This window comes from Macaca mulatta, chromosome 2 (assembly GCF_049350105.2).
Source record: "Macaca mulatta isolate MMU2019108-1 chromosome 2, T2T-MMU8v2.0, whole genome shotgun sequence".
Lineage (NCBI taxonomy): Eukaryota > Metazoa > Chordata > Mammalia > Primates > Cercopithecidae > Macaca > Macaca mulatta.
In genome coordinates, this window is record NC_133407.1 from 18808880 (window position 1) to 18822677 (window position 13798).

Sequence of the window (13798 nt, forward strand, 5' to 3'; positions counted from 1 at the left end):
ACTAGGGAGAAAAATCCTGCATCATCCCCAATCCAGTAGAATATTGGTCTGTAAAAGCAGATATTGTTTTTTGTGTGTGTACATCTCAGAATTACTTCATCTATAACAATTACTGGAATACTGACAAAGCCAGTATTGGATAATAGTGACCAAGCATATTTATTCAATAAACTAAAAGAAAGAATGAAATGATTACATATATATATGTGTGTGTGTGTGTGTATATATATATATGTATATATATATTTGAGCCAAATCTCAGTCAACTTATTGATATAGTTGCTGTCACTCGTTGAATCATCCTGGTCTTTAGAATATTATGACTTCAATATAATTTATAATTATAATTATATTACGTTACAATATAATTGTATTGTATTGTATTGCAAGCTAAGTTATTTCAAACCCATGTAGAACCATGTTTATAACCATAGAGATACAGAGAATAAATGTATTAGCCCAATTCATAGAAAGCTGAGAGTGTAGAAAATATACTAAATAAAAGAGGCTGAAACTTGTTGTCCAAACGATATTGGGCTATATTTCCACCTATTGGCCGGAAGCAGACTAGCTGCCTCTAACGCCACCACTTTTCTGGATGCTCCAATAGTCCTTGTCATGCTTTGTGTTTACAGCAGGTACAGGTCAAAGACATCTTATGAGCCCTAAGCATACTGAATGGCCACCATTTCTAATCTGGAGGTAACAAAGCTCCCTCAATTCCATTTTATAGAGGTAAATGATTTTTCAGAACTCTCTTCCCATTTCACAGAGGGCATTATTTGGTATGTGGTCATTTTTATTTTATAATAATAAAGCAATAAAGTATATATTGTATCCCCTTCATCAGATTTTTATAAAGGCATATATACAACTAGACTGGAGTCTCAGAGATTTCAGAATAACAAATTATTTGATGCAATGTATTTATTTAGTTGGTTCACTGGTTGGTTAGGGTTTTGAAACTCAGGGCTCTGAATGTATGAAAAAGAAAGTAGAATGTTTAACACTCTCCAGCTATGATTCTGACTTTCTGATGGTAAGAGAAAGAGAAAGAGGCAAGGAGAAGAAACAAACGAAGTTAAAAGATGAGACACACAAAAGAAGAACAAAGATGAAGAAGCTGCAGGGGGTCCAGGAGTATACTCTCCAGCAGACCACATCTGATGGCAATTAGAAGAAGAATTAAAATTACCAAAAAGAATGAAACATACAACCTTTACTCTCTTCAATCTCAGAAAACACAATTGTAACCTGTTTCTGTACAAACACAGCTGCAGTTTGGAGATTACTAATCACTAAGTTTACACTTTAGAGTTTTTCCTTAGTCGCTTTTGATTTCCTGGTTCCATGTGTTTAAAATAATAATGGCAAAAGGATTGCCAAAACAGCAAGCGAGAAATTGTTACTGCAGTGATGGATTCAAGACAGATACAGTCAAAACAATATTCCAAACAATTCCAAACAGTTTTTAAAAAATTTGATAGACTTGATGGGCATTTTAAAGAGTCATATATTTGCCTTCAAAGAAAGTAGTTATTTAACATATTCTTAAAAATTCCCATATTTTCATATGATTATTCTGTTTCTGTGGTCTCATTATATTTCAGCAGATGGAAGAAGATAGAGAACAAGAAGTATCAGGCAGTAGGAGGTAAATAAATAACATTTTAACAATATTCAAAGTCATTAGTAGAAAACGCAAAAAAAGACGTGCTATTTACACTGATTGATATTTAATAAGCAGGCTAGTATTTGTATGCCTATAACCAGCTTTTTTTAACTTAATGAAAAGAAAGAAAATCTTAAGTGATTTATTTAGAAAACTTGCACATTCAGTAGGGAGAGGTAGAACACAGGGCTGCCCATGTGTTAGAAGTTGTTCAAACAAAGCTCCATGAGAATCAAATTAAGAGTACTGAAGAAGGGCAAAAATACTACAAAACACAAAGGTCTCTCTGTTCTGCAGTCTCTCACGCTCTTTAGCTCACCAGGGGACAGTAAACGCATTGCTTAAAGAGGTTCTATGTTCCCAGATGTTGAAGCTGGATTAATGGTGAATGCTCACCCGCCTCCCCCTGCCCCCCAACCATTGCTTCCCCACTTTGGGTCATTCTTTACTGGCCTCTCCTAACACCCTCTCAATGTGATTTTTGCTGGACAATCAGTCTCATGTTTCTGGGAGTGGGAAATGGATAACATGAACACACGGTCATGGCCCTCCAGACTCTGGCTGATTTATGCTCTGATCCTTCCCCTCCCAGGCAAGGTACTCTGTTGGCATTCACTAGCTCTGCAGTAGTGGGGCCGACCGTCGGCATTCCCACCGTAAACTTCTGTTTTTAGAGGTTTATAACTTGGCTATAAAATGCTGCCTGGAGGGGGGTGGATCTTACAAAATTGTTTTAAGTTACAAGAGAGTAAACACACACACACACACACACACACACACACACAATACAAATAAAATGTCTGTAATTTCAGACACTATCTTGTGCTTCTGGAACTTTGAAAACCCTGTAATTGTGCTGTCTGTGCGCCCTACTGGCATTCAAATCAATGCTTTGAAGTTCAGCGTTTTAAATATAAAACGAAGATACTTCTTTTACTTTGAAGAGATGGTTATCAAAGAAGATTAATGTATAGTTGCAAGAAAAATAATAATGGGGGAATTCTTTCCAGTCAAAGGAATTTTGAAATCCCTTGTACATGAATTAAGGATCACATCTGATGGTTAGAAGTCACCAATAGTAACATTCAAAATGAAGTCCACTGAAAGAATTATTCAGGTTTTCTGAATTGAGATAGTCATAAATTCAAGAGATATGTACAACAATTTACTAGACACAATAATTGACTGGGTATTCTCCAAATTAAATAAATAAGCACATTCTTTCTTTTCTTCTCTCTTTTTTTTTTTTTTTTTTTTTTTTGTCTGAGAAGGAGTCTCACACTATCTTGCGGGCTGGAGTGCAATGGTGTGATCTTGGCTCACTGCAACCTCCACCTCCCAGGTTCAAGCGATTCTCATGCCTCAGCCTCCCGAGTAGCTGGGATTACAGGCATGAGCCACCACACCTGGCTAATTTTTTGTATTTTTAGTAGAGATGAGGTCTCACCATGTTGGCCAGGCTGGCCTCAAACTCCTGACCTCTTGATCTGCCCACCTTGGCCTCCCGAAGTGCTGGGATTACAGGTGTGAGCCACCGCACCCAGTCAGCATGTTTTGTTTTGTTTTTGGGTTTTTTGTTTGTTTGTTTTTGAGACGGAGTCCTGCTCTGTCACCCAAGGTAGAGTGCAACGGCGCGATCTCTGCTCACTGCAAGATCTGCCTCCCGGGTTCACGCCATTCTCCTGCCTCAGCCTCCCGAGTAGCTGGGACTACAGGCACCTGCCACCATGCCCGGCTAATTTTTTGTATTTTTAGTAGAGATGGGGTTTCACCGTGTTAGCTAGGATGGTCTGGATCTCCTGACCTCGTGATCCACCCGCCTCGGCCTCCCAAAGTGCTGGGATCATAGGCGTGAGCCACCGTGCCTGGCCACAGTCAGCATATTCTTTTAATAATGCCTGTGGAACTGTAAACTCCTACAGGAAGAAAAAATTTGTGAGCTAATACTAGTTGGGCTGGTGCTACCAAAGATTTTTCTAATATTCCAGTACTCTATCTTACAATTGGTTTATCATTATCATCAAATGTCTTTCTGCATATGGCTATATTTTTAAAAAACCCCAAACCTTAAAGTGATTTCATTTATTTATCATAAGAAATTTGCTCAAGTTCAATTATGTGTCAATATTCTAAGTACTGGACAGATATAAAGAAGAAGGCATGAGGAACAGGAAGGGGGATAGTTCCTTATTAGTAATTTTGAGAAAGTAAAACAATGTAAATCAGGCATCAACAGGAATCAACTCCATCTGGAAAAATCACAGACAACTTCAAAGCAGTAGTTCTCAAAGGGTGGTTCCCTTATCTGTAGTGTAAGTATCACCTGGAAACTTGTTAGAAATGCAAATAATTGAGTCTCACCCCAAACCAATTGAATCAGAAACTTTAAGAGTGGGCCCAGCAATCAGAGTTTTCACAGATCATTCAGATGGTCCTAAGAACAAGTACTAATGCCGTAAGGCAAAGCTTCTTAAGCTTTAGGGTGCTTTTAGAGTCATCTAAGGTGCTTGTTAGTACACAGATTACACACTGCTGAACACCCTCACCACCAGATTGTTAATTCGGTAGGTTGGGGGCAGGAAATTTGCATTTCTAGCAAGTTTTTAGGAAGCACTGCAGCTGCTGATTTGGGAACCACACTTTGAGAACCACTGTCCCAAGACATCTTTATGTAATACAATAATTTCTCTCACTTGCTATGTACTATTCTTGGAAGAATCAAGAAATGGTGACTGAAATCATCTCTGTTTTGTGGTTCAGAGGGAAAATTTCAGATGAGAAAAGCTGAGTGGAAAAGGGACAGGATAATATTCTTAAAAGGAGAAACATTTGTGCAAGGATTAAGTTGTGAATGATCAAATTAGTTAAGGCAAAAGCCATAATTGCTTGAGAAAATGCACAGCAAATGTTATACAGCAAAGTAGGAATTTGGGCAGATCTATTTATGGTACAGCTAACGATATTTTCTCACCCCATTAAATTAGGTTAATCATGTGGGATTCTGATCCTCAAATGTTAAAGTCTAAGATACATGGAGAATGAAATACTTTTTCTGTGTCGGTTTCCTGGCTTCTTTCAAAAGAGAGTCAGACTCACACTTCATTTTTATTTCTTAGGCATAAGAAATCAGTGACTGGTCTTGAAACTATGTTTGCCTTTTCAGTCCACATACCACTTTCTGAAATTGGAAAAGATATTATTTAGAGTACAGAGACCTAAATTTCAGAATTGTAATGTGACTGCTAATTCATATTTGAAGCTCAAAGCTGTAAAAGACCAGTGAATTTAGCTATTCTGAAACTTCACAGAATGGTAATCACGAAATCCACTAGCCACATATCCAGTTATCCATCCAACAATGAAAAAGAAAACTTGACTTAAGGAAATGTACAATCCATTTGGTGAAGACAGAGATTAAACAATGAATTCATTGTAATTGTGATCAAAACTTTTATAGGAGCTGTAACAAGAGCTAACTTTGTCTAAAGCCAAAGATTGGAGGTCAGTGAAAAATTCTTTGAAGAAAAGATGTTTAATCCAATGCCTGAGAGATGAGTAGGCAGAAGTCAGGAGAAGAGCCATGCAAAGTATAACCAGGCAAGAAGGGTGGCTTTTGCCTGAACATGAGACAGAAAGAGTCAAAGCCAGGATGGTGTGCAGTATCAAGAATGATGCTGGAGAGGCTGGCAAGTGAAACGTTGAAGGATTGTAAGCAGGACCCTGACATGATGAGATTTGAACATTGAAGCGCTCACTGTGGCTTCTATATGCACAATGCAATGGAGGAGAGAGAGAGACTGCATTCACAACAGAGATAAAATGTAAAATTCCCATCCTTCCTCAGTTCCTAAAGAAAAATAACTTTGTAAGTTTTATTCTTTCATGATCTCATATACCAGCATTATAGTTTTGCCTTTTAGAATATATATTACTTGACTCTGTCCTTAAGAAAAGTATGCTTCATTTTAAGCAAACTCTCATTGTATAGAAAAGATAAACGGGAGAGAAATGAATAGTTCAATCTTTGTGTTATGAACTGAATTGTGTCCCCTACAAAATTCGTATGTTGAAGTCCTAACTCCCAATGCTTCACAATGTGACTGTATTTGGAGACAGGGTCTTTAAAGGGGGAATTAAGTTAAAATGAGGCCATTAGGGTGGGCCCTAATGTAGTATGACTTGGTGCTCTTATAAGAAGAGATTAAGACACAGGAATGCACAGAAGGAAAGCCATGTGAGGACAGAGGGTGCACACAGCCATTTACAAGCCAAGAAGAAAGGTGTCACAAGAAGCCAGCTATAAAGACACCTTGATCTCTGGCTTCTAGCCTCCAGAATTGTAAGAAAATAAATTTATGTTATATGAGCCACTGTTCTGTGACATTTTATTATGCCAGACTTAGGAAACGAATATACTTTGTACCAACACATCCTTTGTTTAAAGAAAAAAAAAATCACTGTAGGTCTTTTTGGAAATATGTTCTCTTAATGAATTTGAAATGCATTTATTTCCCAGCAGGAGTTCAAATAAAGGAGAAACTAATTTATTGGAGAGTTTTTGGAGGGCAGGGGATGGGGGAAGAACCAAAGGAATGTGCATGGTATGTAAAGTGAAATATGGCAGCTGGTTCAGTGAACTCCCACATTGCTCAGACCTCCAATAGCCAGTTATACACTATATAAGAATGATTACATTGGCTAAATTCAGAGATCCAACTAGTGTCATAGGCTCTGCCTTGGCCATGAAAATCAACAGGTGTCAATGTCCTGAAAGCCTGAATACCTCATATGCACACATTCAAGTTAGGGAGATTTTCTTGATTCTGTTTATTTCTATTCAAATCATCAAGCATGTACCTTGCATATGTCTACTGGTTTACTATGTATACATTATAGAGAATAAGAAGAATTTTCACATGTGGTCCACAACCATAACTCCAAGGAAATAGAGTTAGAGATTAGTTAACATATACATGGCAATTTTTTATCTTCTAAAGTGAGTTAATGGAAGTTAGTTTGGAATGGTTTTTCATTTTTTTCTGGTCTCGAATTCCTGACCTCTTGATCTGCCCGTTTCTGCCTCCCAAAGTTCTGGGATTACAGGCGTGAGCCATCGCTCCTGGCCTTGGAATGGTTTTTCAAGTGACAGCAGAGTTTATCCTAGATGAACAAACTTGTCTGCAATGGGCTGACTTCCACATAACACTTAACATCCATCCATTCATCCATGTTAAATCAGCTGGAGACACACATAAACCAAGCCATAGAGACAAGACTTTTATTTTTCTTCATTGTCTTTGAGCAGTTTCTTTCACTCTGTGGTTTCTTTAGCTTTGTTTTTCATGAAAGCACAGCAGGTACAACTATTTAAACTCCATTCCTGGCTGAGATCCTCTTTTGTAAACATTCCTTCGAAGTTAAAATGAAAATTACTCTTCCTTTTCTTACAATGAAAGGAATACATTTTTTTTCCCCTGTTCTGCCAGGGTCTCTTAAATGCAAATGGCTTCTTGACCTCCCTTGTATTTCTGGGTTTATTGGGTCTTCTCAGTAATTCCTGTTTCTCTAAATGTTTCCTTTCTTTTATTTTCTCTTTACTGAGAAATGCTAGCACCCTTTTTTGGAAATCAATGCCAAAACATTTAGATACTTTGTTCACCACATGGGCTGTTTTGCTTTGGGGTACTGGGCATTTATTATCTCTGTCAGGTATTGGCAGCATCTGATTTTGTTGATCTACAGGCACAGAGAGGACTGGGAACTGAGTATGTATGTTACTGTGACTCAAGACACATAAACACATTCTACGTACATTTTAACAACCACAATTTATTCATAATTACATTGAAATTCTTTAGCTCCAAGCAAAGACACAAAGGGATGACAGATTTGATAAGCTACTTTTAATTTTTTTTTTTTCTGTGTGTATTCTATTGCTTTGGGCTCTAGTACTAAAGAAGGAATGGAATTTTAAAAGAACAATGAGGAAAGATCGATTACATATAAAGAAAGAATTTTACCTGGCAAAGCCAACACCTCTGCTGACTCCATTAGCGTCTCTCAGTATTCTTGTGGAAATGACATGTCCAAAGGGTTTCAGCATATTCTCAAGTTCCTGCTCATCCATAGAAATGGGGAGATTTGAGATGTATAGGTTTGTTGGGTCTTGCTCTTGTTGCTAAGGGAAGGGAAGAAACAAATGTGGTAAGTTCTGAGTATTGAGAAACATTGTACACATGGAGAAACTTTTGTTTAAACTGCAATGTAGATCATAATCTCCAAAGTGCTCTTGAAAGTTCTTTCACTAGAGGCATTACTTCTTTTTACTGATGCATTGTGCAGAATGTTTATCACAGACAAAATGACCACTGAAAGCCAAGCTCTCTGTCCCTCATTCCTTAGAAAGACTAATACACTTTCTTTCTTTGTTGTTGTTGTTTTTTTTTTTTTTTTTTTTTTTTTTTTGAGGTGGGGTCTTGCTCTGTTGCCCAAGTTGGAGTGCAGTGGCATGATCTCGGCTCACTGTAAGCTCTGCCTCACGGGTTTATGCCATTCTCCTGCCTCAGCATCCCAAGTAGCTGGGACTACAGGTGCCCGCCACCATGCCCAGCTAATTTTTTTTGGATTTTTGGTAGAGACAGGGTTTCACCGTGTTAGCCAGCCTGGTCTCTAACTCCTGACCTCAAATGATCCACCCGCCCTGGCCTCCCAAATGCAGGGATTACAGGCGTGAGCCACGACGTCCAGCCTACTAAAAGACTTTTAATGCAATTGAACTAAGGCAAATGTGTATATTCTTTTTTATTACCATTAACCACTACTTCTATGACTACCACTCTTACTACCATCACAATTAGTTACTGATATTGCATTTAGTGAGAGTTCATAATATGCTAAGCATAGTTCCAAACACTTAACATACATTACTTCATTCAATATTCTTAATAGATATAATTACCATTTTATGGATGACAAAATGGATCCCTAACTTACCCAAGTTACACAGCTCATAAGTGCCAAAGTCAGGGCGGAAATCTGGGCCTATCACCAAAGTCCATGGAATTTATTACTCTGGTCTACTGCCTTCCATTAGACCAGCGAGTCTCAAAGTATAGTCCCAGAAATGCAACATCAGCCTTAACCTCACCTGGGAACTTATTGGAAACACAGTTTCTCAGGCCTCATCACAGAACTACTGAAGCAGAATCTGAGAGTGGGCCAAGAAATCTGTGTTTTGACAAGCCCTCCAGGTGATCCTGATGACGGCTTAAGTTTGAGAACTGCTGTCCTAGACCAAGCCTAAATATTTATATACAAATAAGATTATGATGTCTATCATCTCCTATTTCAGCAGCAATAATGCTTAAATAAGCTTTGCTTAATAGAATGGGAAACAAAACCACAATTACTAGAGTTATTTCTGTGTGTATCAATTTTCTCTATTTTATATAATGAAGTAATAATTTAGAACTTAGTTGTATTTATGTCTCAAATAAAATAGTCAAAAATTTGACAGATTAGTCATTAATATCAAAATGTACCAGATAGTTAATTGAACTATTATATTTTAACCAAACAGAAACTTTAGTTTCAAGGATAAGCCAGAGATTAAATTAGAAAAAGAAATCCTGAAGTCTATAGAAAATGGTATTATGTAACAGTAAAATATCTTTTGTGAAAAGAGATCATATTATTAGATATTTATGGTTTTAAAAACAATAAACAAGTACAACAAACAAGAATCCAAATATTGTTTCAGGTCAAGAAATAATTTTTGTGTGCAACTAAATTTCTGTATTTTTAATAACTAAATATTCAGATAGGTTGTGATACTTTTATTAAAACTTGGAGTGAATATGATGTATTATTAGTTTCATTTTAAACCTAGTTTACTTTTCAAGCTTTTGAGTACTGTGGGAAATAGCAAAACTAAAATATAATCTGGAAAAGATGACTAGAGTCTTAATATTTAGGAATAGTTTACATATAGAGACTGAATCAGTGAAGTCAATCTCCCTCTCTCTCTGTCACAGACATATACATAAACACACACACGCACACACACATACACACACCCCACTATCACCACCACCATCATCACTACCACCACCAATAACTGTAATGGTCCTAGAGAAAAAAACAGAGATAATATTATTCTTCTTTAAATAGTTTTGATCTTGTTTTTGTTTCTGTGAGGCGATAAATTAAAAAACAAAGGGACATTTCAGATACATAATAATGAACCTTATCTACATATAACTTCCAGTTCATAGTATTTCACCATTTATCATTTAATCTTCACATTGTCGCTCCAAAAGTAGTTTGGCAAATATCATTACACTTAACGGATAATGAGGAAATGGAGACATGAAAGATTCACCATCTTGCCAAAGGACAATCTAATAATTAGTGATGGGGTTAACGGGATATTTAGTGACTAATTTTCCTATCTTCCAGCTCAGTGTATTTTCCACCAGTCCAATGTTTCTCAAGCTTCAATTATTTGAAATACCAAATGTTAGAAATTTTTGACAGTCATAGGTTGTTACTTATTTTAATTTTTTTTCTAAATAAACATACCTCTGGGGCTTAAATAAATCTATTTAAAAAAATAACTTTGTGTTGTTACCACAACTAAAAGGCCAGTATTACTTGCCGTAAATAGAAGGTTACTATAAAAACAGTGAACAAACTAATGTTTTCAAATTATAGCTAGATACTGTTTGCAGAAGGCTTTGGAGCTCCCGCTTGACTCTCTGTTGCAAAGGGAATTAATAATTAATGGAAGAGTTAGAAGCACACTAGCACCAGACTGAGTCTTTTTACTGGGAAGAATCAGAATTTAAAAAGAATCGAGAAATGAACAACTTTCTTATGATGTGATTTCTGAGTCCCACATGTCTAGAACTACTAAAGTTATACAAGAAATACATGCCCCAGAGCTTTGGAGTTCCTCATCAACCCAGAGCTTACCAATGAATGGGCCACAGCACATGACAGTCCTATGAATGGGTTGGAATTTGCTCAATATTCAATACCCCTTTGCCCTTGATCAGGTTAATAATCACAGTCTACGCCATTGTCTCAGGTACTGTATAGATCTTAGAATTTTCTCCAGGCATCAGTGCACCAGTTTATCCAAATTCAAAGTCATTTCCAAATTCCCTGAGTACTGAATGCATTGCAGCTGCTCAAAATGGTGTACCATAAATACGCAGGGCTCAGTACATAAGGGATTGCCTGGTAAGCTATTTTCTGAATCCAAATTCAAACAACAAGGCCAACTCTTTAATTTGTATTCACAGAGTCAGTAGCATATTGGATAGTGTCATTCCTTAATCTGTATTCACGGAAAGAATATGACATTGGGGAGTGTTATTTAAGTAATTCTGTTCTTTGAAATGAATGCAGTATTAGTCTTGAATATATTGGTTGAAAATAGAATTTAAATTATGCATAAAATAAACTTTAAAATAGTATATACATTTATATTTTTACTTTCAATTATATTTATATATCAGGTTTATGTAAATGGATGGTCATTTTCAAAAGGTTCATTGGCACTATGAAACAAAGAGCACTTTCCTTTCAATTTTCCAGAAAGGTTTTTCACAAGATAATTGCAATCAAAAAGATCTTTTTATAATTTTTTAACTTAAATTTTTATGGACAGAGCTCCTAAATGGATCTCAGGTGGCATCTTATCCAGTCTTATCATCTAACAGATGGAAAAAAGCAGAAACTAGTGGTGAGATTATGACTTGCCCAAGGCCACTCAGCTAGAAGAAGAGGCTAGAAATAGAGCCCAAGTCCTTTTGTACTTGAGCTGATGTTTTTGCCAATTTACAACACTGACTTTGTTCTTAAAATCCAATGATTAATAAATAGCAGGTTGTGGTTCAAAAGAATATTATACAGACAAAGATAAATATATCTGAGTTCCTTGTTTTATTCACTTTTGCCTGTTCGTCCATAAGCTTGAGTTAAAGAGTGAAGGCTATGAAAAAAGAGCTCCTAGCCTTAGCTAGTATTCTACACATAGTCATTGAATGAATATTGTGCAGTGTATATTAGATGGTAAAAGTATATGACTACAATTCATACATCTATTACATTTGACTGTCCATATCACTATAAGTAACTCCCCCATTTTGGTCTGTTTCTACATTTTTTCATTTGTATAAGGATTTCTTGGTTTATTATTTAGTTTTGTCAAAAGCTCATTAAAAGTTAGAAAAGTATCCTCTCCATTGTTAATGGGAGCCCAGATCTGTCATCTTATGCAAAAATATGTAAATAATTTATGTTCCCTGAAACGACTTCCTTTTTCTCAGGTTTTTAGTGTACATATGCCATCAAAATCAAATTTATTGGCATTCGTTTGCTTTTGAGCAGTTTAAGACAATTTCATAACTTCAGAACATTTCAAGGTGGCTAAGCAAATGAATACTTGTAGAGGACAAGAAAACACTGCCCTATCTAGATCAAAGGTTATGTCTGGGTTTTTGAGTATGCATTATGGCTATTATAGAAACACAATTCTGAAAAAAGCTATTAGAACACAATTTTAAAACTCAAAAACAATCTAATAACATTCACATTTGATGGAATGACATTTAAATGCTCTGGAAGTAGCTACAGTACTAACACTAAATTGAGATTTTAGAGTAATTTCTTAAACTCCCTGGAGCGTGAACTATTTTTATTTCCCATATGCCATTGATCAATATATTTGTAGAATATAATAAAAATAAATTAATAGGAAATAAAAGGATATGCAAAATGCAAGTCCAACTTTTTATTATTACACTCAACAGACACCAAATTACATATCGGATTAGATATTATGTTAATGTCAATTGTTATAAAAGATTTTAAATGCTTTCTCTCAATTTCTGTACACATTTCATTGTGGACAAGTAGCAAGTAACAAACTTTGAGTAGAACTGCTTTATGGGACTATATTCCTACTATACTTATTTCATAATGGAACACCCTATGGGTCTCAGTAAGTTATTAGTTCTTGCTTACTTTATATACTATTGAATCCTTTTTAAAAAACATTTTTAATTGGCAAGTAATAATTGTACAAATGTATGTGGTGCAAAGTGATATTCTGATATATGAATACAAGTATAATGATTGAATCAGGGTAATTAGCATATTCATAACCTCGAACATTATTTGTGTTGGGAACATTCAAACTCCTTTCTTCCAGATATTTAAAGATATGCAATAAATTATTGTTAATTATAGTCACCCTACAGTGCCATCAAACTCTAGACCTTATTTATCCTAACTAGTTGTAATTTTGTACTTGTTTATCAAAAGACCCCCATATCCCCACTTCCTGCTACCCTTCCTAGCCTCTAGTACCACAGTTCTACTCCCTGCTTCTATGAGTTCAACTTTTTTAGATCCTACATATGAGTGAGAGTATGTGCTATTTATCTTTCTGTGTGCCTGACGTGTTTCACTTAACCTAATATCCTCCAGGCTCATCTATGTTGTCATGCATGAGAGAATTTTATTCTTTTTTATGAATAAATATTCCACTGTGTATGTGTGTGTGTGTGTGTGTGTGTGTGTGTGTGTGTGTGTGTGTATACACACACTAAATTTTTAAACGGTGCTATAAAAACTGGAGAGCCACACACAGAATAATGAAACTAGACCCTTATCACTTACCATATACAAAAATCAACTCAAAATCTCAAAATGGCTTAAAGGCTTAAATGTAAGACCCCAAACTGTAAAACTACTAGAAGACAATATAAGGGAAAGGGTTTAGGATATTGGTCTGGACAAAGATATTTTGTGGTTAAAACTTCAAAAGCACAAGCAACAAAAGGAAAAATGGACAAATGGGACTATATCCAACTAAAAGGAAACAATCAACCTAGTAAGGAGACAACCTGCACAATGGGCGAAAATATTTGCAAACTATTCATCTGCCAAGTATTCGTAATGGCCAACAGATATATGAGAAAGATACTCAACATCACTAATCATCAGGGAAATGCAAATCAAAACCATAATGATATATCATCTCACCCCTATTAGAATGCCTATTGTCAGAAAAAAAAACAGAAAAAAATAACCAATGCTGGTGAGGATGTTGAAAAA

General features: G+C 36.0%; 1 protein-coding gene across 12 annotated transcripts in view; it reads right to left on the reverse strand.

Annotated features, from left to right (window-relative positions):
- Window positions 1–13798, reverse strand: part of RBMS3 (RNA binding motif single stranded interacting protein 3) — a 746078-nt gene that overhangs the window by 284190 nt on the left and 448090 nt on the right. For all 12 annotated transcript variants that reach the window (XM_077994138.1, XM_077994135.1, XM_002803044.4 and 9 more), the window contains exon 5: window positions 7693–7850. In XM_077994138.1, coding sequence (XP_077850264.1) covers window positions 7693–7850 — 158 coding nt within the window. The remainder of the gene's footprint in view (window positions 1–7692; window positions 7851–13798) is intronic.